Here is a 27,874-nt window from a genome sequence, read left to right as displayed (position 1 = left end):
ATTCATCCTTGGAAAATGGGCATATCCCTGAAAATGGGCTGGTGAAAAGTTGGCTGCATCCAAATCTGTGGCATAAATCTCCTGGATCTCTTATTCCAGGATTTTACCTGAGAAGCTTGAGATAAAGATACATGTTATTTATCTGACAAGAAAGAATTTGAAAGAAGGGTTTCCAGTGTTTTTCACCAAGGTTGTTTATTATCCATGACATTGAACCCTTTTTGATCAGCCTTGAAATGATTACCAATGACATTCAATTCTGTTTTTCACTGAAGATGCTATTTGACATCTTGATTCTAGGCCTAGCATCTAAATAAGATCAAAGAAACTGATCCAAATGCTGAAGTGCTTATTCAGACAAAATTCACTGTTTGGTTTCCTAAGATAAAGACTAAAGTTAAAAAGGGAAAAAAAAATAATGAATCAGGACTTCCATAACTGGCCACTTAAACCTAGAAGACAATGCTTTGGAGACAACTAACAGAAGACCAATGCATATTAGTTCAGTACAGAGAGCACTTTTTTATTATTTTTATTTTTCTTATATATTATCTACAAGCACAAGCTTTCATATTTTTAATGTAAAAATGCATACAGATCATTATATATATAAAAATCAACTAGCCTTGTAGCAAACCGCCAGATGCAACCATCCCCAGGTTTGGGGACAACATAACTGGATCCAGGTGCAAACTCAATGGCTGACCCTCACTTCTGTCCTTAGTTGCACCGAACCCCCAGATCTGAAGGGAAGTTCTCAAAGTTCTAGGGAAGTCTTGGTTCCTGATCCAGGTCTTGCAGCATGGGCATGACTAACTCTTCATCAATTGAAGATAAATATTTAAAAACTTCATAAATGACATTCAACTTGTTGTAGGTAACAAGTGTCCATTTCACCTTTCCTCCCCCTTTTTGTTTATCTTCCTTCCCAAACTCTCTCTGCAGAAATGGAAAGGGCAGAGGAGAGGAATTTAATGTTAATGTCATATATGCACATTTAAATAGCAGCAGTAGAAACAGAATTGAAACTGTTGATGTCTGCTGCAGAAAGGCTACTGAATGCAAGTTCATGTTGCATTCGGCCTTTTCAATGTTTGGGCACTTTTCGGTTCAATTTACACGTTGTAGAAATATGACACATTTATAGCATAGCCAATAGTATGTTGCAACATTGTGAGCAACAGTAAATTGGATTGCATTTAATACTATGTAGTATGTATCAACAGATTATAATATACTATCTTATAATTGGCTTGTCAAGCAGACCATTACATTGAGGAAAAAAAAATAAATGAGCAATTAAGTAAAGAAATTTGTGTTTGTGTGGGAGGAAAGGTTGTAAAATAACAGCCTCCTTTCTGACCAAATGTTTAGCATGTTTGGCAGTTTCCAAAATCAGTCTTTGCAAAGGAATGTTACTATTTTTATTAGAGGTTCTTTATGTAACAAGTCATGTTTGCACAGTGGAATATTTTCTTTCAAGAGGATTTTGTAACTTCCCCATAACAGATATTGTGAGAAAAGATATAATTTGCTGGGATTCTTTTGCAAAGTATTATGGCCCTACCTTAGGCTTTCCTTCCTTTCCACTCTCTTAATATGAATACGATAAATTCATTTTCTCTTGTAATTCATACATTACCTTTTTGTATTTTAAATGCAGCTCTACTCTGAAACACAAGATAGTATTTCAGAGAAAAGAACTGTTGAACTTTCCTTAGAGAGGGATAAATCAATTGCTTAGAATACCAACACCATGACTTTCCTCATCAGCTATGTTGCCATGGGATTGCAGGTAAGGATTTTTTTTTTTGCTTCAGATTTGTGCAGCTGCACTGATTTGAAAGATAACAGAATGACTTAGTGCCTCAACTTGCAATTGCTCGCTCTTTATCCTTATGTTGTAACATACACATTTGCAAGCTCAGATCTTCAGCTAATGACTTCTGGTGTGCGAATAGGCACTAACTTTTTCTGTTACACTCATATTGATTATGCATTACAGGACTAAAATGGCTAAACCTCTCTTTCTCAGAAGCTAGAGACATAGAGACATGACCAATAGTTTGGAAACAGGTGTGTCATGGAGACAGTGACATCATCTGTTGCCAGAACCTCCTGCCCAGAAGCACAAAGTGACATTTCCGTTGCAGTATGTATAGCTGATGTATGGCAACATACCTGAAAATGAGGACCAAAGTATAGGTAGTGATTCTGAAAGACTGGAATGAATTTTCACTGTCTACAATGGGGGAAACAAAGAAAATAAAGAGCAAAAATATAATATACATTTTAATGTGATTTTTGATGATAAAAATTGGGTGAAAGATATGGGTGAACGTTTAAAAAAAAATACTTTGGTAAGTATCTTTAAGCTCATGCTTTGAGAAGTCCTGACTTGGGACTTTTCTCTGCCCATGAGGACATACAGGCTTGATTCTCCAACCTGTTTCACCATTTATACGGCTACCTACAACTGTATAAAGTGCTCTTCTACCAGATATCCTCACTCTTCTACATCTGTGGTAAGTTGGATTTGATAGCCTTTGGGCGTTGTTTCCTCACAGAGGCAAATAACCATACAAAGTGCAAAGCAGTGGAGAATAGACTTGTAAGCAGTTACTATAAGAGGGCTATTCTTCAAAGGAGAATACTGCTAATATTCTCATTTGTCATAGTATCCTTTGGCTGTGGTTCTACATGATGACAGTCTGAGTTGCACATAAAGCTGACTAAAGGGATGCAACACAACTGGTGAGACAAGCACAGTCCGAAAGTCTTCCAGTCTTAGTTCTTGTACCTCTTGCTTCTTCTAGAAGACCTCACTACTACAGTTAGCAAGACAAGTAGGCATGAGGCAAAACTTAACAGCTGGCTTAAATGAGAGGCATGAGAGAGGAGGGGGAGAAAAAAAAAAAAAAAGCTTTTTATCCCAGACACCAAAAATATGATAAAATGTACTTTCACTTGAAAGTGTCAGAGTCACAAAAAACTGTGATGGTTTAAACATCTGGAAGTTTAAACATCTGGAAATGATGGCCTTTTGATATGGTAAAAGCCTTTCACATCTGATTACATTTGGGCTTGGACATGCCTTTCCATGTCTTAAGTTCTTCAGTTTAAAATGTAATAAGGGAAACTACTTGAATTGAAATAAGACCAAAACAAAAATGTAAACAAAAGATAAAAACTACCCTTAACTAAATCAATAGTATTATGGTTATTTTTTTTAGTTTGATTTCCCAAGATGTACACTCCCATTTCCCCAAGTACAGTATTGTACTTCAAGGGGGAAATGCTGAAATGACACTGGACTAGCTGATTATTTCTTGATGAATTCTGTAGTTGTAGAGAATGTCAAAAAGCAGCTGAATTTCAGCTCTGTTGATATGTGTGTCTTGCTGGCTAAACACTCCATGAAAAAGACTTTTCCAGTATTTTTTGCATACCTCGCTAAGAATATCGGCACTCATAGATTTGACAAAATAACAACAAGAAAGGACAGTTTGGAATAGAAGCACACAATGCACCAATTTGGAGCTGGTGAAAGGTGTCAGATGAACTTTCTGGAAAAACACAGCAGCCTCAGTCCTTGAGAATACCAAGTTTGATGGTTGTTGCTGGACTGAAGACTAAGTCTTACTCTCCAAGTAAGTGGCTACTGAGCAGTTGGCTGGCTGGGAATGGTGTTCAGGCACTACTGACTTGCAGGGGATTGGAGGCAGCCTTGTAGAAGCAGAAGATACTCTGTCAGTGCCAATCCCCACAATCATCTAGTCCTTTGGAGTTATTTTTTTTTTCTTTTTTCTTTTTTTTTTTTTTTCCTTGTTAGCCAGAAGCAGTGTGGCTAAATACATTTTGCAACAGGAAAAAGTCTGATCCCATATTACTCAAAAAGTAGTGTGGTTTGACTTTTCTATTTTTTTTTTAACAGCAAAGCTTTGACCATTTTTTATTAAATGTGCTCTGCCTGCCTTGTCCCTATCCCAAGCTAGTATGTTCTACAATGCTTCTCTGGCTTAGTACAGCTCTTTTTAACTGCTGATTTTGGTAAGCATCTTATTAATAGCCTGCTTGACATGGGTGGTGGAGCTTCGTCTCCGAGTCTTGCCCTGGACCATCTTTCGACGCCGTACCTCACGACAGAGCTCATAGAAGGCTTCCATAATGTTGCCCTCTCCTGTGCAAGCAGAGCACTCATAAAAAGCACATGCTAGTTCTGTGGCCAGCTTTTCACCTTCCTCTGTGCTGACCTGCCTGGAGTGATCCAAGTCTGCTTTGTTCCCCACCAGAATCAGAGTGACATTTTTGGGTTTTTTAACTTCATCCAACAAGTTCTTAAGTGGCAGCACTTCCTCAAAGCTGCCTCTGTCCGTGATGTCATAGACCAGCACGAAGCCTTCACCCCATCGCACATGTCCTTCTTTCTGAATAGCATCCTCCTGTTTTGAAAAGACAGACAGCAGCCTTAGGAATACAACTTATGAAAAAGACACCAGGCCAATAGATGTTGGTCGCCCAAGGCCTGGAAAGCCATGTACACCCACTTGACTGTACTCTACACACATCACCTTTTTATTGTGTGGCATAGGAGACCTACTCTGCCAAGGTGTCATGGGCTGCCTGCTATGGGCAGGCTGGTAGCATGCAATCATAACAGGGTTTCTGTTGAGCAAAGCCAAGCACACAAACTTCATGGGAATGTGCAGCATGAGCACCTGCTGTGTTTTGAAAGGAAAGGGGTCTTTGCTATGACAAAACTCTTCTACAGTTTGGTAGAAATCACTAACAGAAGTTGTTGAGCCACATCACTTGATTGCAGAAATAGGCTATGACTTTGTGGATAGTAATAACGTTGTTGGGTTGGCCCTGAGTCAAGGAATGAAAACAAAATAATTTTAATCCCAGTGTAAACCTTAACTTTGTTTGTTCTTCCCGTGTTTGGAAAGTGTAAGCAGGGTCCCTTGCAGAATGGCCTGGATCTAGCACACTGGGTCTGACAGCAAGCTGGTGGTGGGGGAGGAAGGAGAGCTCTGCTCAGAAGCAAATCTCAGTCCCCAGAAATGGAGCACATCTGCCACCCACCACATTGCCACCATCGCACTCCCCTTCCCTATTGCCTGTCTGAGCCAAGGTGTTGGATGTTAGTACATGCACCCACGCACCTGACCAGCTGTATCTAGTATCTCCATGGAAACCACTTCATCATCAATGGTAGCTTGGTGACGATATGTAGACTCTAAAATAAGAACACATTTTGTGAAAAGTATTAAAAGAGCGTGATTTTTTTTTTCTATCTTCCTTACAGCTACTCCAGCACAAGACCTGATATGTGACACACAGCTTCACTAAATTTTATCTGTTGGAGTGCTTCCTGCCAGTGGAGCACACTCAAGTCCTCCTTCTACAGCCATGACTCTTCCCTCTCCCCATACCTTGCTTTCCCATGAAGCCTGCACCTGTGTACACTGCACTCTGCCCCCAACAAAAGGACAGTCTCCTGCAGCAAAGAGCTCTGCAAGACTGAAGCCCATTTTTCATGTTTGCTCATAATGAAGGCTGCCACCTGTAAAGCACAAATTCTGCCTCTCTCAGTGTACCCAGCTTGAAAGCCTGTTGCTGCTTAGCCTGAAGTCTGACAAGATCAAAAACAGTGTGGTTGCAGATCAGGGACATAACCACTATGCGCAGGCCATACACAGTGACAAAGTTACAGAATGGTTAGTTATTTTAGGAATGTCTCTTTGAAACATGCTGAAATCATCACATTCCCTTCTTCTACCAAGAGTTCAAGCAGTGATTTCTCTGTATATGATTTATAAGGATAGCCAGTGAGCATTAAGCATTCACACAATGCTATAGAAAAAAGAAACCTATTTACTGTGTCCCAGATTCTGGAACCAGGCAACTAATGACAAAAGGGGTTGTTTTATCTTAATGGGCTGATAAGTTAAATTTGATAGCATTTGACCTAAAACTTGGAAAATGATCTGTGCTAACATTTAGATTTATTACTGTTGCTAGCTCACAGATGTCCTATATCAAAAGGCAAATACATATGCTGTAAAACTGTGGTCAGTGACTATGAATGCTTTGCATTGTCAGAGACACAGTTCTTTTATTTGGTGTAAATCTCCCTAAAAGGAATGAAGGATATGTTAAAGGAAAGACATTTCTTGAATTAAAACCTCTGAAAGGGCTCGTGTTTGGTGCATATCTTTTTTGTTTTGTTGCATACTTGAATGTATCACCTCTTCATAGTTAGGATTTTTTCAGTGATGTCAGCACTGCAAACACTCTCTCCTCCCCCCCCCCCCAAAAAAAAAAAAAAAAAAAAAAAAAAAAAAGTTACTTCCCTCCTGTGCCACCTTAATTGCTTTAAGTAGCACAGCTGTCTCTAATAGGGACAAATGGTCAATTTAATTAGGCAGATGGCAACCAATCTTGTATAGGGCTTCAGGCAATGAAGACTGAATTTTTAAAGGCAGGAAAGCCCCCTTCTATTTGTTATTGTAAGGCTGTTGAAGGAGTTGATATGATCCTGAGGTTATTCTTCCAGAACGGAGTAAGATACGTCTAAGTCTCTCAGCATGTCTTATTTTTCCCTTCTGTATGATGTCTTACCTGCAGCACTTTCCTCAGGGGAATGCAGCAAAGCAGAAACTCTGGTTTGGTGCAGAAGCTGCAGTGAAGCTCCTTGAGCAAGTTATTTCAGTGGATAAAATGTTCAGTGCTAGGTTGGGGCTCCCTGAGTAGCACTCCCTATCCAAGGTCATTTAGGATCTTATGCTTCCTTTCTTTAGGGGAAAGTGGTGTGAAGAGGAGACAGTTCTCTGAAGGAGTAATGCAGTGTTACCTATTTACTCATTTAGGTCTTAAAATACTTAAATGCATGTGACCAGCTGGCCCTGTTTGACAAGTAGCTGTTGAGAATTGGTCTACCCAACTTCAGAAAATACCTGTATCTGTCCATTTTTTGCAGTGCATTTGTGAAATTCTCTTCTTAGGAGGCAGAATGTAGTAGATCATAGGGCTCTTCTATGAGAAACTGGAGAATAAATTTCAAGAAGTAGACTTGCTGCAGAAAAGCAGTGTGATTCTTAAGAGATAGCTGAGTTTTTTTTTAATAGGTGATTCTAAATTGCTGGTGTTTTATGCTGCAAGTTTAACTCACTTTGGCTGTCTACTTTAGGGTGGAATTTGGTCCTGGATGAGTAACACTGATTGGGGCCAGCTTAGTTTTGAGATATATTAGTAAAAGTGAATCTGTTCCTGTGCTCTGGAATGTGCAGTAGCTGGGTGAATTTAAATGAGGAGAGTAAAACAGCTGGATGTTTAAAACTTTTTGGCAGCCATGGTTTTTTGTTCAAGGGAACAGAAACATAAGAAAAATCTGGTCAGATGCTATGAGCTCTGAAGTCCTGATTTCCAGGCTGTTCACATCAGGCACCCTAAAACCTTAATTTCCCATGTTAGTTTAGAAATGCGCTATCTTGATTTAGGTTTTATTAATTTTATTCTCCCTATGCTGCTCTTTATTTTAAGTTGTGCAGACAAAGGGAAAGATGACTTGAGATACCTTCTGGATCCCTAACTGAAGCTATTGACAATGCAGGTGTCTGTGTCTCAGCTAAGTACCCTTGACTCCAATTAGAGTCAATGAGGTAAAATATGTGCTGGATATACTTTATCTGATCTCTTTCCTGGGATGAATTCAATACTTGTTTGCTTTGAACAGGCAATAAATAGCAGGGGCGTGCGACACTTCTGGAAGGAAATATTTACATTGTAAGAGCTTATTGATTTTGGAAGAAAACTTATAGTAGTAGGTTTAGTTAAGATGGAACAACGATGTATGCTATTTTATGTGTACATTTAAAATCAGGTTGGGCTATTCTGTTTGCTTTTAAGTACTGAGGGACACAAGCTTTATATCCATACAGAATTCTAGTTAACTTTTGTCAAGAAAGGTTAATAATACCAGAACATACAAAAATACTGTAAGAAACTTTGTTTTCACGGTGGCTTTCAGCCAGTTGGATCTGGGAGCTGCAAGAGACCTAGAAAAAGAGTTTTTGTGTAATAATTATAGCAGAGTTTCCAGACAGAAAAGCTACAGTTAATAGGCATGATCTTATCAGTTAGGGTAAAAATCTTGTTAGATGGTGATGCAGAAATATGTTCAAAAGATTAAAATTTCCCATAACTATTTCTGATTATCTGATACAGGTTCCTGTTCTCTTTTTCAAATAAACTCTCTCCTCATTTTGATTTCTGCAGTCTTTGATGTCCATCATGATGGCATTTGTCTCTATCACATTTGAGAAAAGTGACAGCCTATTGGGAACACAATTTACCCCATTACTTCATTACTAATCTTGGTACTATTTGAGATTGTTCTCCAGGGCTTTGCTGCAGTGAAATGTGTTCCCTCTGCATTTCCTTGCTGCTTCAGGGTCTTATCACCTTTTATAAAGCTCTTGTAACTTGAACGTAACTTCCCAACTGGGCAAGTCTCTCTTGTCTTTTTCCTCAATCCCAGCTCTTCTTGAAAATCAGCTAAATGTATTTTTCTTGCTTGCATCTGTCTGTTACTCACTCCATCCATTATTTCCCTGCAGGAGGGCTTTCATTTTGCAACCATCAGTGATTTTACAGGAACCACAGCTCTGCCCTTGTGTATTTAGAACAGTTCTAAAGAACAGTTCTAATGCTGTATGTCCCCATATGTCTTCTTAGTAACATACTACAAATCACCAAGTAAGCATAGTTGTGTTATTTACTTTAACAATAAAATCATGAAATGCATTGTTTTCTGTTATTATCACATGAAAAAGTAGTAGTTAAAGGCAATGGAAAAAAAAAAAAAAAGCAGGCATATAACTGAGAGCTCTGACAGTCAGGCTTGCGCTCTTCCATGTCTTAAGTGTTTCTGCATATGTAACCCCAAGACTCAGGATATGCAGAAGGAAAAGTTCCAGAAGGGTGTACAGAACCAGTCTTGTGTTTTAGATGTATGGTTATCGTACTACATGACCACTTACATCAAGCCATGAATACAAACCAAACTGTGTGCAGGAAGGTATTTGTGGTGACGTTCAGTTCTAGGGATTCCAGTCTGCTTCATGTGTGATCTGCTATTGTGAATGCTGCTTTTGGAATCTGTTTGGTGATGTGTGAAGGAGTGTTTTTCTAACATCACTTTTGGCTTTGTCGGCTCCCTTTGATGAGGCTACACATTTTTTTAATCAGAGTTGCGACTTCAGTACAGCAGACGTTTCCAAGCTAGTCTGATTAGAGCAAGCACAAAAAAGTCATGTCACAGTCACTACAGCTACCAAATATGTCCTAGCTTGTCAACCTGTTTTTAGTCTGCTCTGAGTCCAGGTCAAAGCTCTCAATTATTTCTATTATCTTAGGTTTCCTTAAAATGAGGGTTGGGTGGAGGGTAGAGACTCTATTAATGCCCCTGAAGAGATACAGGAAGAGCCAGCATCTCCTCTGGGCACCCAGCCGGAGCATGCCTCTGTACAAGCCAGGCTGCGGGCTGCCCCTGATGCATGCAGATGTTTAAAGACATTAGGGGACATTAGATGGACACAGAGTACACAGGAGGGCATATGCAAAGAGAAGCTGCTGCGGTATGAAATTTGGAGAACAAATTCAGAAGTGAGTCTCTGTGAGGTCTGCTGCTCAGTGAGCAGTAGACAGTTTGGTTTTATCATTTTTACTTTTTTTTCTTTTTAATAAGGAGAGAAGCAAAATAAATGGCTAATGAATGCATAGCTACACTAGATTATATAGTTCTTATCTTTGCATGAAAGGATCTATTGCATTCCCAAATTTTCCTGTTTGGACAGTACAGGTGGGATATATTAAACTAGCCTACAAAAACACAGCTTGTTTCTTGATTTATTAATATTTTCATATTTAACATACACTAATATATTTAACATATTTTGACTTTCAAATGGAAAAGCTAGAGTAGTTTTATTGAACAAAACTTTAAAATGAACAAAACTCTAAAAATAAAGGGAAATGTCTGTTTGCTGGCTTCTGCTGCATGTGACAGTCTCCTGGGTACTAACACTGGGTTTCTTTTGAGAGGAGAGGATGGTGTTAATTTCCTTTCTGTACTTACCCAGCTTTTGCTGAGAGTGGCAGAGAAAATGTGCACAGATATTTGGGAACTGGATTAATTAAGGCAAGTTAAAACAAAACTGACAAAGCTGGAGCAGTGCTAACTAGTATGGAGTAAACTTCAAGGCTTCAACTGTTTTTCTAATTTTCTGATTCAAGTTTCCTACCAAACATGAAGCAGAGACATTTGTTCCTGCTGGGAATTATGCACATGACAAGTTTAAGTCTAAATAAACTATTTCTATTTCTGGTTATGTTTTTTTTTTTTTTGACTATGGCAAGAGGTCTTTGTTAGAGAAGCCGTGTGTATTTCACCTTATTTCTGCCAACATAAATGAAAACTAACCAGTAAGACTTTTCTCACACCTAAAACAAGCAAAACAAAAGCCTGTGCTCCTGACACTACAGAAGCAAGCACTGGAAACTTCTGCTCATCTGGAGAACATGTTGGAATATGATGAGTAAGAAAAGTGGGGGCAAAATATTTTGCAGCTGTAGCTCCAGCAAGAAGAGCTGCTGCCATTCCTGATTTTGCTGTGTGTACAGCTACAGTAAAAAGGCATATTTTTATTACTGGCATCAGAAATATCTTGAGACCCATATGAAAGAAAACAAACCATGTTTCCAGAAAACTGCTTCCCATGTTGTTTAAAATGTCTTACTCTGCTGCTCTCAATTACAGTTTCTTCATTTCAAGTTTTTGAGCATTTGAAGCCAGGGTCAGGGGTTTAAGGTGCTCTATGCCATACCAGTCTATTTCCTTACGGGCACCTCAGAGAAATTGAGAGTGCATTCACAACTCATTTCTGTAACAAATGCAGTACAAATTCCTGCTGCTGAGAAGGCTAGTAAAAGTGATATAATGTGGATTGAATCTATATCAAGTTAAGCAATGTTTCTACTGTTTTGAAGTGGGGAGAAAACAGAACTCCAGGAAGATAAGTAGCAAGGCACAATCTGGACTATTAAAGGAACTGAGTCTGTTAAGCACTGAAGCAGAAGGAATAAGTAATTTTGTTAATAACATTTGAGGGCATTAATGGCTGGAGTCTGGTGTGAAAATAAGGCTGTTTTCCAGCAAACTATTAAGCATATGCACACATTTATCATGGCATTCCCTGAAACACAAGTTGGCAGCCATTCCTCCTAGCCCCAAATGGTTAGTTAACATTACAGCCCATTTTGGCTGTAAGCCAGTAATGGACCACATACGTTATTTCTAGCTATGCACTTGGATAAGCTGTAGTTGTCAACATGGCTGTTCAGATGAAATATGCTGGAGGCAAAGTTTTGCAAGATGCTGGTCTCCCTCTTTCTCTCTCTTCCCTCTTTTTCTTGCTATAGAAAATTGGTATTTTCAATCAAAAGCATATAAATGGTCTGCTCTACAGCACTGTATAGACTGGTATTCTGTTGTGCAGCAGGAGGGAGAAGGGGCTGAGAGGGAAGGACCTCCCCGGTCTGCTTTCATCCTGGGACTGCTGTTCTGTTAACCTTCACACTCCAGGGCTGAAGGGACCATCAGCTAATGATTTATTAACAGTTACTTTAGTATGGACCCATTTGTTAAAAGCGCTGTCTGGGCAGTTTCTCTCTCAGCTGTGCTGCCGGGAATCAATATTTTTATAGTGAAGGCAGGTAGTAAGCCTTCAGGAGCATTAAGACAAACTTGCTGAGTGAGCCACAAGTCAAGAAAACTAGAAATCTACTGTATACAAAGATGTGAGTTTCTTCAACTTGCAATCTGCAGCAGTGAAAACAATCCCGGGGACAAAGAGTTTGTATTCAGTCTGTATTCCAGATGTCCAGGGAAAGACTAAACCCAAGAGCAAAGACAGTCCTTGAGAACTTTCCTTGGACCTGCAGGCCTCAGCTCTTTTTTCATGGCCGTATTGGCACAAAGTCCAGGAAGATAGTTCTTGCATCTTTTTCTTGATAAACTATTCTTAGAGAGGTTTTGGCTACCACAGCTAAGCTGCTTCTGTTTCTCAACAGTTTTGATGGAAGATAGTTTGGATATATTCACAGTCTGCTCTGCTTATTGTTTGTACAGATCTGTCCTTCTTAAGGTGTAGAAAAGAAACTCAGAAGCCTGGTCTAGGCTATAAATATTTGGCAGGGTTGTAATATTAATTATGTTATGTACCATATCTGTGAACTGCCCTTGTGGTCCCTGAATATTATGATTTTGCTGCCAGAGCCCCCAGCTACAGATGTTATATATGCAAAATTACCCTTCTAATAGGTTTATTATTTATTTATTTATTTAAGGGAAAAAAAAATAAAAATCATTGCAACAAGATTTCCAGCCGGAAAAGCCTTCTTGCCAAGATAAACTTTACCTTCACAAAGTGTTTTCTGCTATTATTGCCACAGTGGTGAAATTTATACGTCCTGATCTGGACTATAGAACATGAAATTCTCTTGTAGCAGATAAATCAGGGCAGTAACGGGCATCTCTGACCCTTCATCAGGAACTTGTAACTTTGTACAGTCCTTTGAACATTTCATGTTCAGCTGGAGAACAACGCTGTTATCGTGGGCCATTCATAATCAAGCTAATAGGAGATAAGTTGGTACAAATTGCTGTCACATCTTTACTGATTCCTACGCATTTTATGCATATGTAATGGTGTCTTCTGAGCTGAATGTATGTTGAGTGAATGGGACTTTGTAGAAACATGAACTTGCTTTTTCCCCGTCCTGGTTGAAAAAGATTGAACAAAAACCCGAGCAACTTTAAGAAATTCTGACAGAGTTGAAAGGAAGCAAATACTCTTAAAAATGTTACCTTTAATCTAGCAATCCTAGCAAAATTATGATTTTTCTTAAGGCACATGCTTCTTTACTATGAAGAAGAGAAACCATAAAGAATTGTCTATACTATTTATGTTAAATAAACTCCATGTTGTCTGTCTCAGCTTCATAGACGGGCCAGTCTGTCATGCACTGTTCTGCTGATTATCTGCTCAGAGACAATTTTCCTTTCAGAGGATTAGCAAAACTGTATGAAATATGTGATCAGCTAGAGAAAGACATCTAGCGACAGTGTGAGAAAGCCAAGTGAATTTTAGAAAGGTAAACAAGAATATTAACTCCTTGGTTGCTGTTTTTTTATAAGCAGACTCTTATTTAAAATTGTGTCTTTGAAGAAATGGTGTTTTTGTGTGCCTTTGATGTAAGAGTCTTAGAGTAACTGGTACTCATAGAGTTAAAAGATTTACAACGCTTCCATGAGATGAAGGATTTTATAGATGAGAAGCAGAGGCAGAGAGACTACAAGCAACAACTCAGTGACAGAATCAAGGAAAGAACTGGGGAACCTGTCTCCTGCACTTCCTTGGGGTTTTATTTGTGTGGTTTTCTTCCCTGTATGGCAACAATGGATGTTGTAAGTCTCTGCGTCACAAAACACCTCATTCCCCCCATCTGTACATCAAAGTGCTAATTTAGAACAAATGACACAACCCAGTTCATAATTCACTCTTTTCACCTTTTTTTTTTTTTTAAATTTCCTTTAAACTTGGTTATCCCAGCTCAGCTTCCAGAGGAGTGAATTGTCCTGATATGTTAAAACAGCAAATGTGTTTTCAGTGAAATACTGCAAAACTTATTTTAAAAAGCACCCTCTTAGCCATAGCTATGATTAATTTTCTTTTTTCATCTTTCGAGCCAGGAGATTCTCCTTGCCTGTCATGGCTGATGGAAGCAGGTAATTTGCTGTTGCTCATGAGGTAATTTGCAAGCATCAGTGCTGTCTGTCTGCTGATGAGCTGACGCTTTGAGCTTCTTCCTTCTTTTCTACCCTCTCTGGAAAAACGAATAAACTGGTTCCCTTGATGACTTACTCTGTTTATAAAATCAGGGATGCTGAATCCATTAAATATCTCTTGTCTGATGGCAAACCACAGTGCCTATCCACCCTTGAGAAGAGTGAAGAAGGCACACTAAATTCTGGGCACTACCAATAGCTCACGGGGGCAACTGCTGCGGTCCAGACTATTACTTCTAATTACTGGCACCAAGAAGAGCAGCTATACACAACACACTTTACAACTGTGACATGAAGTCCTGTATCACTGAGATCTGTGTGAGGCCTGCATTCAAGCCAGGACTTTCCCCACATAAAGTAGGTGGCCAAACGAAGGCCTTCACACCTCTGCCTTGAAACACCTCCCCACAGAGCACGTCCATTCCTGACAAGATAGTGGCTGGCAGGTGTTAGGCGTTTATGCACGTCTGTCTTTGTGGCAACTAGCCACAAAAGGTGGCCAAACCCCAAGAAGGCTGTGAGGGCAGCTGCTTGCTGCTCGCAGGCTGCAAGCTTTTCCCCCAGCCAAGCCACCATGGTGGAAGGCAAACTGTCAGCCTGCTGCCACCCGGTTCCTGGCAGGCCCTGCTGAAATCATACATAGGAATGCTTGTTTTCATACTTTTTTTTTTTTTTTTACACAAATCTGTCTGCAGAGCCAAATTGAAATATAGCACAAATAATTTCCAGTTCTGTATTAAATCTGCCACAGAGACATTGCATATGTTTGTGAAGTGCTTTTAGGCTGTGGGTTAAATGGTGCCCCAGCTAGGCCAAGGTGTTTTTTAGGCTTTCTAACATCACAGTGAATCTGCTTATTAATTGGCAAGTTGGATTCTATTTTTACAACATTTAATGAATTTTTTGTGAAATTCATGTGGTAGCCTAATCCCCTTTCTCTGTACATAGCCTCTTACTGAGGCGACTGGCTCCAGGGCAGACATGTTCTGCCATGGAGCCAGGGTTCAGGACAGACAGGGCTTCTTTTCTGGCATCGAGGCTACTGGAGGCAGCTGCCACAACCCGGCAGCCCTCACAAGGGAGGCTGACAAGGCGTAGGTGGAGCCAGCAGTGCCCCTCTACCCTGATGTTCAAAAGCTGCCCCTAGGGAGCACAGCGAACAGGACATGCAAAAAGGGTGGGACGCAGCAGTTCGCGCAGGCAGGGCAGAGTGTTCCCCCCGCCCATAAGAACAACTCATCTAATGGCTGTCTACGACTAGCTAGGCCACAATGGTCTACACTAGACAGAGAGCTGTCTGTAGAAAGTCTGTAACCACCCAGACTTACTGCCCGCTCAACAGTGGGGCAGTTCAGGTCTCTGGATGCTGAAAGTGTCTGAGCCTGCTGCTGCCATCTGAGGGAGGCAGACACCGTGTGTGTGAGGTGTGAGCAGGTGGATGGCCTGGTCTGCCTGGTGGAAGGGCTCAAGGAGGAGGTGGAGAGGTTGAGGGATATCAGGGAGTGTGAGAGGGAGATAGACTGGTGGAGCAACTCCCTGCAGGGCCTGAAGGAGAGTTACTGGGGTGAGACACCCCAAATGGAGGTGGACCCCCAGCCCTGTCACTGTCGGGCAGAGGCAGGGGACCTAGGAGTTGAGGAGGAATGGAAACAGGTCCCTGCTTGACCTTGAAGGCAACACCCATCCCCTACCAGCCCCACCTTCCCAGGTGCTCTTACACAACAGAGCTGAGGCCCTGGAGCTTGAGAGACCAGTGGGTGAGAATGAGGTAGAAAGTCTACCCAGAAGGATGCCTAGGGCGAGGAAGTCGACTCCATGCCTCAAGACTGCTTCCACCAAGAGAGAAAGAAGGGTGATTGTTGTAGGCAACTCCTTTCTGAGGGGAACAGAGGGCCCTATTTGTCAGCCTGACCCTACCCATAGGGAAGTCTGCTGCCTCCCTGGGGCCAGGATCAGGGACATTGCCAGAAAGCTTCCCAACCTGGTTTGCCCCTCTGGCTATTATCCTCTTTTAATAGTCCAGGCTGGCAGTGATAATATTGAAGAGAGAAGCCTGAAGGTTTCGGGACTTTAGGGGACTGGGATGGTTAGCAGATGGAGCAGGAATACAGGTGGTGTTTTCATCCATCCCTACAGTGGCAGGAAGGGGTACAGAGGGGACACGGATAACCCACCTGATAAACACCTGGCTCAGAGGCTGGTGCCAACACAGAAATTTTGTGTTTTTTGACCATGGGGCGCTTTACTTGGCACCCGGCTTGATGGCCGCAGATGGGTCCCACCTATCTCAAAGGGGAAAACAGATCCTAGGCCAGGAGCTGGCAGGGCTCATTGAGAGGGCTTTAAACTAGGTGAGAAGGGGGATGGGGCTGAAACAGGGCTTGTTAGAGTCATGCCGGGGGAACAAGGGAAAGGCCGGGGGAGAAGGCAATGGCCCAACTGAAGTGCATCTACACTAATGCACGCAGCATGGGTAACAAACAAGAGGAGCTGGAAGCCATTGTGAAGCAGGCAGGCTATGACTATGAGGCCAACTGTACATGTATGAAGTTCAACAAGGCCAAGTGCTGGGTCCTGCACCTGGGGCACAACAACCCCAAGCAGCTCTACTGTCTGGGAGATGAGTGGTTGGAAAGCTGCCTGGCAGAGAAGGACCTGGGAGTGATGGTGGACAGTCGGCTGAATATGAGCCAGCAGTGTGCTCAGGTGGCCAAGAAGGCCAACAGCATCCTGGCTTGTATAAGAAACAGCGTGGCCAGCAGGACCAGGGAAATGATTGTCCCCCTGTACTCGGCCCTGGTGAGGCCACACCTCGAGTGCTGTGTTCAGTTTTGGGCCCCTCACTACAAGGACATGGAGGTGCACGAGAGAGTCCAGAGGAGGGCAACGATGCTGGTGAGGGGTCTGGAGAACAAGTCTTATGAGGAGCAGCTGAGGGAGCTGGGGTTTTTCAGCCTGGAGAAAAGGAGGTTCAGGGGCAACCTTATTGTACTGTATAGGTACCTTAAAGGAGGCTGTAGCAAGGTGGGGATTGGTCTATTCTCCTATGTGCTTGGTGACAGGATGAGGGGGAATAGGCTAAAGTTGCACCAGGGGAGGTTTAGGTTATTAGAATATTAGGAAGAACTTCTTTACTGAAAGGGTTGTTAGGCATTGGAATGGGCTGCCCAGGGAAGTGGTTGAGTCACCATCCCTGGAGGTCTTTAAAAGGTGTTTAGATGCAGAGCTTGGTGCTATGGCTTAGTGGAGGCCTTGTTAGTGTTAGGTCAGAGGTTGGACTAGGTGATCTTGGAGGTCTCTTCCAACCTAGACAATTCTGTGATTCTGTGATATTTAACTAACTAATATAACTAAGTTTAATGCTGAATTCATATTCTTAACATTTTAGAAAACTGTATTTTTAAAATACATGTAAATGTATTTTTAAAAACGTGCAGTTCCAGCCTATTTCTCTGTAGAGCTGTTTCTTTGGACCTTCTAATTTTGTCGCACACATAGGATACCTGTGTGATTTATTATAAATAAAGATAGAAACTGGAAGCTCATTCACCTTGATGATGCCGGGTAACCACTTAGTCTGAGTGATTTGGCACCTTTTCCAGAAAAATAAGCAAATAAAAAATAAAAACACGCCAAGACGGTGACAGTGACTTGCCAGTTAAGCAGAAATTATGGAGAAGTCAAGGCTGACAGTTTGCACTCCCCACAAAATGACCTTTGCTGCAGCTCTTATCCCTTGGCTGTGAATGGTAAAATAAAAAGCACAGTGGTATGTACTTTTGTGAAGATGCAGCTGTCTTACCAGTGCTTGCACAGAGCCAACATCATGCACAGAAGTGGCAGAGGTGCAAAACCCTGACTTCCTTGGCGGCTCCATGTGCCAAGATTTGCAAGATTCAGTGGTGCTGCTCCCGCCAGAAAATGTTATTTTGTGGTTTGTAATTTGGCTCCTGGAGATACAGCAGCATGTCCAGATGCTGCTAAAAATATTGTCCTTCGTTTTCTTCTGGCAGGTCAGAGTAGTAAAGAATATTTATAATGTGTGTTTTTCCTTTCCAGTTAAAATGTGCCACCCTTGAATTAAGAGCATAAGTTGTATTTTTATTTTTATTTTTTTAAATTTACCCTAATGTTTAACTTAGGATAATGTTGAATTTCCATCCAGCCTTGTAGAGCTTGGAGAAAGCTTTTCTAAAAATAGGAATTATCCAGGGATTCTTTGCATCAGAGGTCTAATGGATAGTAGAGAATTTGACATAAGAAATAAACTGTCAACATGACACTTGTCACAGCCCCAGTGATTTCTGGCAAAACCTCCTGTTGCGCAGCAGCTAGATTGTTTGCATCTGTTTTACTCCTACCCTTTCAACATTGCTTGACAAAAAACGATTAATCTCCATTTAGGGCAAATGTCTCAGTGACACAGCTTAAATTTTTTTAAATTGCTGGAATATATAGATATCCCTCTTTCCACCCAATCGTCAGTCCATTACTGCTAAGAAGAAACAAATCTGGTAAAATTTCTCAGTAATCAGTTCAGTGACGTTTACAGGTAACTGGATGCTGAGGCACCAGAGAATGACCTTGATAAAGACAGAAATAGATTCTCCAAAGCACTTTCTCAAAGCTTTTGAAAGTATAGTCCCTTTATGATTGACCTCTGAAGGCCTGAACAACGGTTAGAATATCATGAGATTGTTTTGTAACACTTCAGAGCCTCCTCTGAATCCTGTTGTGATACATGGTTTGAAAAATAGTACTTTAAAAAAGTATCTAGTGTGCTTCTTCCATGAGGGATTTCTGTGATTATTGGTTTATGCATTTCTCAAACCTTTTCCTCTGAGCAGCTTAAAGCACTTAGCTTCATAATAGCTGTAATACATAGCTTAAGCTGTTTTCCTCTAAACTGGGTGAGACTGTAGAATTCAGTAAGTCAGAAGGGACTTAATTGTATTGAGATAGGAGTATTGTATGCATGAAAGCTTTTCACTTTGCTAACAGAAGACAATCCTGAGGGGCATAGTTGATTTGCAGTTGTATTAATTTGTAAAAACAGAAACAAACATCAAGGCTTATACAGCAAAAAGTATGTAGAGCCTTCAAAATGGGGCAAAAAATACTAAATCTTGTATCATATACTTTAGTTTGCGTGCTTCAACAGCACAACTATGATGTTTTTGCATGCAGGGTCCCGATAAGACGGTAATAAACTTAATAAAATAAAATCTTTTGTATAATTATGGTCTTCTATTGTCAGGTTCTGAAAATGGCATATAAATGATGGAAATGTAAAGTTTAATAAAACATTATACTGAACATCCTACTGTGCAGGACAGGTGACATCAGTATATTCATCAGTGAATTATATTAGCAGATAAAAGAATGTATTTAAGTTCAGATTGTTCTGAGAATTACTTTCCCATGATGAGAGTTCTGATACCTGTCATTTCTTCATCTTACCAGACAAAAATACATAATATGATACTAGAAACTTTCCTTTGTTGAAAGGGCTGCCTGGGTTTTGTAATAAAGTGTATTAAAATTTAATCCTGTTTATTTCTGCTATGCAAAATTATATTGTTCTCTATTTCTTTAGCGTGACTTCTTAGAGAAGGAACCCTGAGAAAGAAATAGGTGTTTAACTGGACGATGTTTATTCAACAGACTGTAGGAGAAAAGAGAACTTCCCAGCTCCTTACTTCACACCTCATCTCAGACTTCTTGGCCTGGATTTTCTACGGTGCCGAGCATTCAAATAGACTAACTTCGGAACTAGTAAGAAGTTGGCCCAAATTTTCAAAGGCTTCGAACTCAAAGAAACCATCTGAAATCTTTTTGAGTTATCTGTGCCAGCTTCCCAACAGTGCCAGACCCAACTCAGCTGAGTGGGAGCTGTGGAGAGGACACATTGATGCACTTCTGATGCCTTGTGTCCCTATTTGCTTACTCTAGAAGTGAGATGCAATGTGTGTTTGAAAGGTGAGGACTATGAACTTAGCTAAGTGTAGGCAGAGTGTAAATACCTACACATTTTTTTCCCCTTGAATTTTTGAGTTACATATCCCAGAAAGTCTATTCTCCAGCAATTGCTGGCTGGGTTATCCAAAAGCAGAAAACTGATCACAAGCTAAATACTTTAATTTTCAGAGTGGAAATAATAATACAATTGCTTTCAGAGGCAAAATTCCCACTGACCTCTGTGTGGGCAGGATTGTGCCTCGTATATTAATTCCACTTTTGTTTGAGTGCATTACTGCTTCTCTGTTCTGCCGTCTTAGGTAATAATTTGTTTCAGCTTTAAATGACCATAGAGAAGCTTTCTACAGAAAATTTAAAGGTTGTTTGAGGCACAAAATTTTAACTCTATGATTTTCCATTACTTCAGACATGCTATTTAATGCAACGTACCACATATATACAATGAAATATAACCTACCTAGTGTTGGGTCATACTCCCAGATGAACCGTTTGGTCAGGAAGCGTACAACAAGAGCTGGAGGAACAAAAAGTTTACAGGTGAGATGCAGAAACCATCAGCTTGCCCAGTTTATAAAATTTTACCAGCTTTTTTTTTTTTTTTTCTGTATGAATGCTCATATAGCAGCTCTCCTGAACTGTGTGTGGAGTTCAGCATTGCTTATGGGGGCAATCAAGACCTTTTCACTCTTTGTGGCCCACAAACACTTGGTGGTGGAAGACATTACAGCATTAATCATTTACCCATGTAACGATGTTGGAAGAAGAATACCGAGAGGTTTTCAATGGTAACCCCCAACTATTTTTTTCTTTTCTTTTGGTCACAAGAGCTTATACTGTTAAAAAGACAAAACAGAACTCCATTTGTTGTGCTGGGGGTTGGATGAACAGATGCCCTTTTTTTTTATTTTTTTTTGAGGGGGGTGGAGAGGGAATGACACATGGGTTTCTTTAGATTTCCCATAACCCCATCAGGGCTGGCAGGTTTTGAACCAGGATGCTTTACAGCTTCAAAACCAGAAGTGTTCATAATCATTTAATTTCTGAAGAAAAAAAAAAAAGGACAACAAAATGTTCCCATCAGATTTTAAACCTTGTAAGGTAAATACATAATTGGCTAAATAGCTTCCTTCTGCATCTTGTCATGCTTTCCTTGCAACCACTTATTTTCAGTGTTTTGTGTACTTGTCCCTGTAAGTAACTAGCTATAACATTTTAAAGTAATGGTCAGCAAATGGAATTAACAAATTTGCAGAAATTTAAATAATAGTTTGGATTTTGTTGCACTGGATAACTAGTTCTCAGTTTCAGTTTATGGGCTAAGGTCTTTCTACTTATACTTATATATATATATAATTTTATTTTTTTCTCTCTCTACCCCCCTTTAAAGACATCCTACAAAATCTTTGTCAAGATTTTGATTATGTTCTAACCATCAAACTTAAAGCTAAGCACAACGTTGAATTTCTGGTGAGGTAAACAAAGTGCTCACCCATGCCACTGGTTCAAAATTCTCTGTTTCCAAACTGGAGCTAGTGGTATCACCACACTAGCTGTGATTACATTGATTTCAGCTATAGAAAAAGTTTTCCTTGTCAGCCCTACAGGATTGTTCTGTTCTTCCAGCTGCAGACAGACAGCAAAAGGTGACACTTAACCCACTTCTGACCCTTTTCAAAATTAAAGCAATAGGAATCCCCTCCCCATTTCCTACTTCTGTGCCCAAGAGTAGGAGAAGGCTCAATGCACTGCAGAACAAAACTAATTAATTCAGCTTTGCTCAGTTGGAACCTATTTTCTTAAATACAGTCAGAACATTAGTTTTGAGGAAGATTTAACTCTGCCTCATGCTTGGAGGGTAATAAGAATCTGATCCTAAGGAAATGAGATCACTAGACAAGACGCAATTTTAAATCGGTGTTATTCTTTTTTTTCCTTAGGAAATCCTATTTTTTTAGCCTTTGCAGAAAAGCTCTCCTTGGCTTTCAGAGTCAATGTGGCAGTTCTTAGCTAAAGTTACTTTTCAAGCCATAGTCATAATGTGGATGTCATTATAGTACAAGAAAATCTCTGTGTAGCTTATTTTCCATCTATAATGATGTCTGCACCAGTACTTTTTTCCCCCCATGGTTTGCCTCAGCTGTAGTAGTTTAAACATCTTGATATTTCAAAAGTTTGGTCATGACTCTTCTCTAATTAGTAGTAATTTGTTCCCTAATTGCTAGCAAAATACACAGCATGTTCTATTTTGACTGGGATGTGGTGCAGGGTAAAAGTTCTGACATGCTTTCAGAAGACTTCTTATCATGTTACTTTTTGAAAGCAGATTTTAAAAATGCTTCCAGGGGCACTGCAGCCCACAAGGGTGATAAGCCTGCTTGCTCAAGTGTTCAAAAGAAACAGCATCTGCTCTATTCCATCTCATGCCTGCTGCACACACTGTTTTTCAGATGTTGAGATTACAAGGTATTCCTCCACCCTCCCAGAAAAAAAAAAAATAAAAATGGTTGGCACAGAGAAACACATAGTTTCATGGAAGCAGAGTGGGCTCTCAGATGGGCTCTAAAGATGGAAAACCATAATTTATTTTAATGTCAGAATAAGAATTCATGTGGGTATAATCATGGTCTGTCTTGCTTGTCAGCTTATCACTGTGTCGTTGTTCTTAATGAGCACCACCCACACATACACAGCAATGCTGATAGAGCGAAGAAAACCCCTTGGGACAGCTTTTATTGCACCTTTCTGTCTTATGACTGTGAGATGCTGGCTCACAGATGTCCAGGAACAGTGCTCTGCTTGCTGCCTTGGGACTGCTGCTGGGGTTTTTGTGCATGCTGTGTGCAATGGCAAAGAGACAGGCGACACACTGCCACCCCTGTGGGCATGCAGCTGAGCAGGGCAGTGCTTCTGAGGCAAGCCACTGCTGGTGTTTGCACATGGCACTTCCAGCTGCTCTAATATCTAGCCAGGCAGATGCTTTCCTTAGCTGTCTTCTCATAGTATTAGACTGAAAACCAAAAGGTATCTAGAATAAAGGTATCAGGTTCAAAGCTAAAGGTGCCCAACTTTTCACAGCTGTACTCTGAAGGAAAAGCAGCGGGCTTCTGTCTGTTGTGGTGCCTTTCACTGGAGCCTGTGCCTGGGCTTGCAGTAGCTAACAGAGAGAAAGAAAAGACAGGAAAGTGGGGGAAGCCTGCCCAACTATTTCCATATTTAAATGTGGTCCACTTCCAGTCATGATAACCTTGTATGTGTAGATGGAAATTGCTGGAGATGAGAGTCAGTGGTAATGGGGGCTAGAAGAAAATCTGTTAAGCATTCATATCTGAGAAAGGAGCTGAGGCCAGATGGAAAAACAAAGAGTGGTAGAGCTGGACCACAACAGCTAAGGTGAGCCTGGGAGAACACAGATACAGGTGCGTACAGTACACTGGATGAGTTGATACAGGCTTTGCGTGTTACTGAGATGAAGAACTAGTGATCACAGATGTGAGCTCAGGTGAGGAGAGAAAAAGTAAGTTGGATTTTCCTCTAGCAGGAGAGGCCTGTGTGCAGAATACAAATACTTGCATACTCAGGAGGAAGCTGAAGGAAAGAAAGAAAGGGTGGGAGGAGGCTGCCATACACAGGGCCAGATGGCAGCTACTCTCTCACTGGCTGGTCTCAGCAGGGAGAACAGCAAGCCCAGCAGGGAGTACCCTTGAAACAGTCCCAGCTTCTCTCCTTCATGGCAGTGGTCACCATCCATCCTACGGACTTTTCCACTTCCACACATTTTGACAAGGCTGAGAGTTAGCAGATACATTTTACAAATGAGGAAAATGAGATGCTCTTCATCCAATGTCTGTCCTGTGTGTAAATAATCACAAGATGTTTTGAATAGGAAACATCTTCACCTCCATCTCATTAAAGATGCTTAGCAAATGGGCTTCTGACATCCAGTTGGATATTACAGCAATGTATGCAGCTTGATCTGATTTGACTGAAGAGAGTCAATGAGAGGAGAGCTGGGAAGGGAATGCAAGTGCTTAGTCTAGTCCAGCTTGCTGGCTCATGCTGCCTCCCCTAGAAGTGATTCCTCTAGAGCAGGGATATTACTGTGGAGCCATTTTGTTTATGTTGAGCTCATTTACTGCCAGATTGCGTCACTTTTGTTTTAGTGAAATAACTTCTGCCGGCAGAAGAATCAGAAATGAAGACATTAGGAATTCACTACACTTAGGGCTGTGGCATTCAGATTTCTGCTGCTGGCATAAGTGACACTTCATGCAAAGCAATAAAACTTCCTCACACTCAGGAATGCTGCAAATAAAAAGTTGAGGTCTTGTTTCCTTCTCATCTTAGCAAGGGTGTATGCATTCTGCTTAACCTGTGCATTCTGCTTAGCCTTATGTAGCTCTAATGCTAAATAATATTGAGTCAAAACCAACCCAACACTTTAAAGTAATTGTATTCGCATGCTGGGTTTTAATTCAAAAATAACAGAGATTGAAAAATGTATGAAACGTTATTTTCTGATTAAACTAGGTAACTAATTCCAGTGTTCATATTAAAATCACCATTTCTAGCACTCATCCTAGTAAAAGATGAAATGAATTTTGAAGCAGAAAAGACTTGGATTGATGCAATACCTAACAGAAGTGAATTTCATTGTCCCCTGCAGAGAGTAGCCCACACCCTTCCCCTAACACATATTGCTTGTGAAATGCATGAACTTGCAAACTTCGAAGGAAAGAATCTCAAGAAAACTGCAGTTTGGATTCCCAGTGTGTTTTTCGGAGACATGACCATTACCTAAGGGAATTGATGTAATGTCCCAGCAAAGGAAGAATAGACTCATGTCTCTTCTTGCCTTTCCTCACACCCTCTCTTCCAAGTTAGCTGTTTTGTACAGGGTTTAAATTAGGGTAGATCTTGGCCCAGGCCTTTCATTCACTCATGTTTAAACCTTCTGCCTTAGAAGTTTTTCTTGGAGAAGAAACATGACTGTCTGTCGAATGCATTTCCACTGTAACTCCACTGAAGACAATGAAGTTATATCAGGAAATAACTTGGCTTATAAACTGAGACTGTCAACCACATAATTAATCAGTTTCTTTGGGACTTGTGTGGCTGAAGTCCTTACTCAGCTTTGAAGCTCCAAGTCTCAGTCTGTATGTTCTGGAACACACACACACACACACACACACACACACACATATATATAAAATCTTGAGTTTTGTTTTAGATCTTTGTTTGGATTTAGAAACACATAAATGCTCTGATAAAATGTGCAGACTGTCTGAATACATATCTTTGTGATTTTGTTACTGTTTCAGCTAATGCAGGCTGTGCTTTCGGGGTCAGGAAGAATGGAAACTGGGATTTATTTGAAAAATGCCCCCCTTCCCCAAAAGCTACAGAGTTCAAAGTTATTCTAGGAAAAATAACAGTTCTCTGCAGTGAAATAACTATGATGACTCTTTTATGCCATGAGAATTTTCAGCTATAAAAATGATCTGAAAAAAGTCCCATTATTTAACATATCAACAAGTCTGTTCCTGGTGCCATGATGACGTGTCATTAGTAAACCATACTTGGCAGGAGATACCAGAGTGGCTGAAACCAGTTGTTATAATGATCAGAAAGCACTTCCACAGGCCAAGTACTTCATTTTTTAAAAATGGGTATTTTTGTCAGAGTTCATCTCCCCTTCGCCCTCCTGGAGGCCCCTCGTGTATTTGAGTTTCAGGGGACTTGGAGCACGTGGTGAGCCCAGGTCTGGCTCTGCAGCATGCTGGCATGGGGTTTGCTGCCTCTTCGGAAAGCTCTGTGCCCAGCTTGGGAAGGTGATAGTTTGCTTTAAAACCACTACCAGGAAACTTCTAATTTGCTTCTGAAAGTGCAGGTATTTCAGGGAGAGAGAGGAAATAGTCATGACTTTTGATGGTGTTTGTGGGCCTGTGTTCAACTTAGCTTTGACTGTCTCTTCAGTTAATTCAGCAACATGGGGTCATAAGTGGTGAGTTAGACATCAACAGGAGGATTTCTCTGTGTTCTCTATTCTCCTGGTTTCTGATGTGGAGACCTAACATGCTTGTAGTAAACTAGAAGGAAACTTTAATGGAATGTAAAAATGGCCTGTTCTAGACTGCCTTGCTTTCCCGTACTCTGCATATTTTATGCATATTTTAATCACTTTCTTAAGCTGTGAACTCCTTAGAAAGATTGCTAAGTGTGCTCATATGTTTTTTTCTGTAGCAGCATAGTGAGGTCCTCCACTGACTATGATGATGCAAATACCAAAAGCATATATTACTTGTAACAGTAAATACAGAGTAGGATTGAACAGCTGTGTGACAAAATGTGTTACTCTTGACTTTCTTAAGGTTATGTTTCTTAGTGTAATGTAAGACATTTTCTTCAGCTACAATGCAGCAATTTGTTTGATTAGAAGTCAATAACTGACTTTCTTTTGGCAAGTTGTTTGGAAGGACAGTGTTGTTGTGGAAGAGAGACCACAGTCATATTCATTTGTCTTTTAACAAGCTTCCAAAGGATGTTCATCTTTTGGTTCCGACCATATATCAAAGTAATTAACATTTTTTTTAAAACCCCTGTCACTTTTCAGTTTCTAATGTGCAGTCTTAGATAGTGTTTCTTCTGTCAGTGGCAATTCCAATTTATCTCAGATGTTAACTGCATTTCACTGCTGTGCAAAGTACCTGCTTTTAGGAATTTCTGAATGGAAAGCAGCTAAAGAAAAGTAATTTGTTTCAAGGAGCTCACCTGAAACTCTTGCAGTCCATAGTACTGTTGTACTGTTTATTTAATTATCTCCTCTCAAGTGTCTTAATAGGAGACTTGAAGGAAACTCTAATTAGATTATTTTGCAAGTACTTTTTAATTGAAAAAAAAAAAAAAAGGACAGAGAAAAAATAAGTTGGGCTTTTAGCAGAGCACACACACCTGTCTCCACTGAAAACAAATGTAAAAGTCATTGCCGTCTGTGCAATGAAGCCAACGCTTGCAGGTGCTCACAGACCAGGAAGGTGAGGGATCCTTTTCTCAGCTTGCACAAGGGTAATTGCTGTATCTACACCCATGCTCATCTCCAGGATGGCTGTTTGTGCAGCGCTCTGCTCCCCACGTGTTTCTGCTGTCTTGGCCACTGACCAGGCCATGTGTGGGCTGCACAGGCCTTGGGATGCTGCTGTCTGTGTGTGTCCTAGCATGGGCTCTTGTGGGTGCTCAGCTTTTGTGCCACTTCCAGTTGTGCCTGCTCCTGTAGGCTGGCAGCTTGCACACCACTTAAATTTGTTGTTGGGGAGCTATTGGTATCTCCCTTCACAGGTAGAGATATAGTCTAGGGATAAGGCCCTCAGGTGAGAGGGAAAAATTGCCACTCTTGAGAGACTGGGAAGAAAGCAGTCTTGGCCTGGGCCTGGTGGCAGGACAAAGGCCACCTTCCTTATTCAGTACTAAATATGGAAAATGTAAGAGTCCATATTAACCATATCCTAATGTTGATAGCAAGAAATGCTTTTTGCCTTGTTTCTGGCATGGTAATTTCATGATAAAAAGAACTTCTCCACATATTCATCTGAAAAAGCCTACTGCAAATGCTGTGAAATATACAGTCCGATAGTCATTCATCCCATCTCCACCGAGCAGGAGGATTTTTGTAGTAATGTTCTGCCCATTGCCTTTTATGCTGGAGGCATTTTCTTTACAACAGTTACTGCATGTGACATATAAGCAGGAAGCTTAATTTATATTATCCCATTCCACAATATACTGTTGCAATATAAGGTTGTTTATTTTACAGGATTCCTCTCATATAAAAGACAAATGATCAGACTGGTGCGTCTAACGATTTTGATCGTTTTAGAAATGCAGAGTGTGATATCCATACTTCTACCATTTCTCCTCTCTTGGCTTTATTGTATAATTTGTTATGTCGCCCCTTTGTGAAGGATAAACTTTCTAGTGTGGTATTACTAA

The 27,874-nt window shown here is 40.7% G+C and overlaps 1 protein-coding gene across 2 annotated transcripts in view; it reads right to left on the bottom strand.

Moving 5' to 3' along the window:
- Positions 1–502: 502 nt before the first annotated feature.
- The window catches only part of RERG (RAS like estrogen regulated growth inhibitor), a 109,833-nt gene continuing 82,461 nt past the window's right edge, over positions 503–27,874 (bottom strand). For both annotated transcript variants that reach the window (XM_068659993.1, XM_068660003.1), the window contains exons 3-5: positions 20,349–20,405; positions 5,166–5,239; positions 503–4,442 (exon numbers count right to left, since the gene is read on the bottom strand). In XM_068659993.1, the coding sequence (XP_068516094.1) occupies positions 4,035–4,442; positions 5,166–5,239; positions 20,349–20,405 (539 nt within the window). In that variant the 3' untranslated portion in view covers positions 503–4,034. The remainder of the gene's footprint in view (positions 4,443–5,165; positions 5,240–20,348; positions 20,406–27,874) is intronic.

The sequence above is a fragment of the Anas acuta genome, chromosome 1 (genome assembly GCF_963932015.1).
Source record: "Anas acuta chromosome 1, bAnaAcu1.1, whole genome shotgun sequence".
In the NCBI taxonomy this organism is placed as follows: domain Eukaryota; kingdom Metazoa; phylum Chordata; class Aves; order Anseriformes; family Anatidae; genus Anas; species Anas acuta.
Note: the sequence above shows the minus strand (reverse complement) of the source record. Positions and strands in the feature narration are given on the sequence as shown.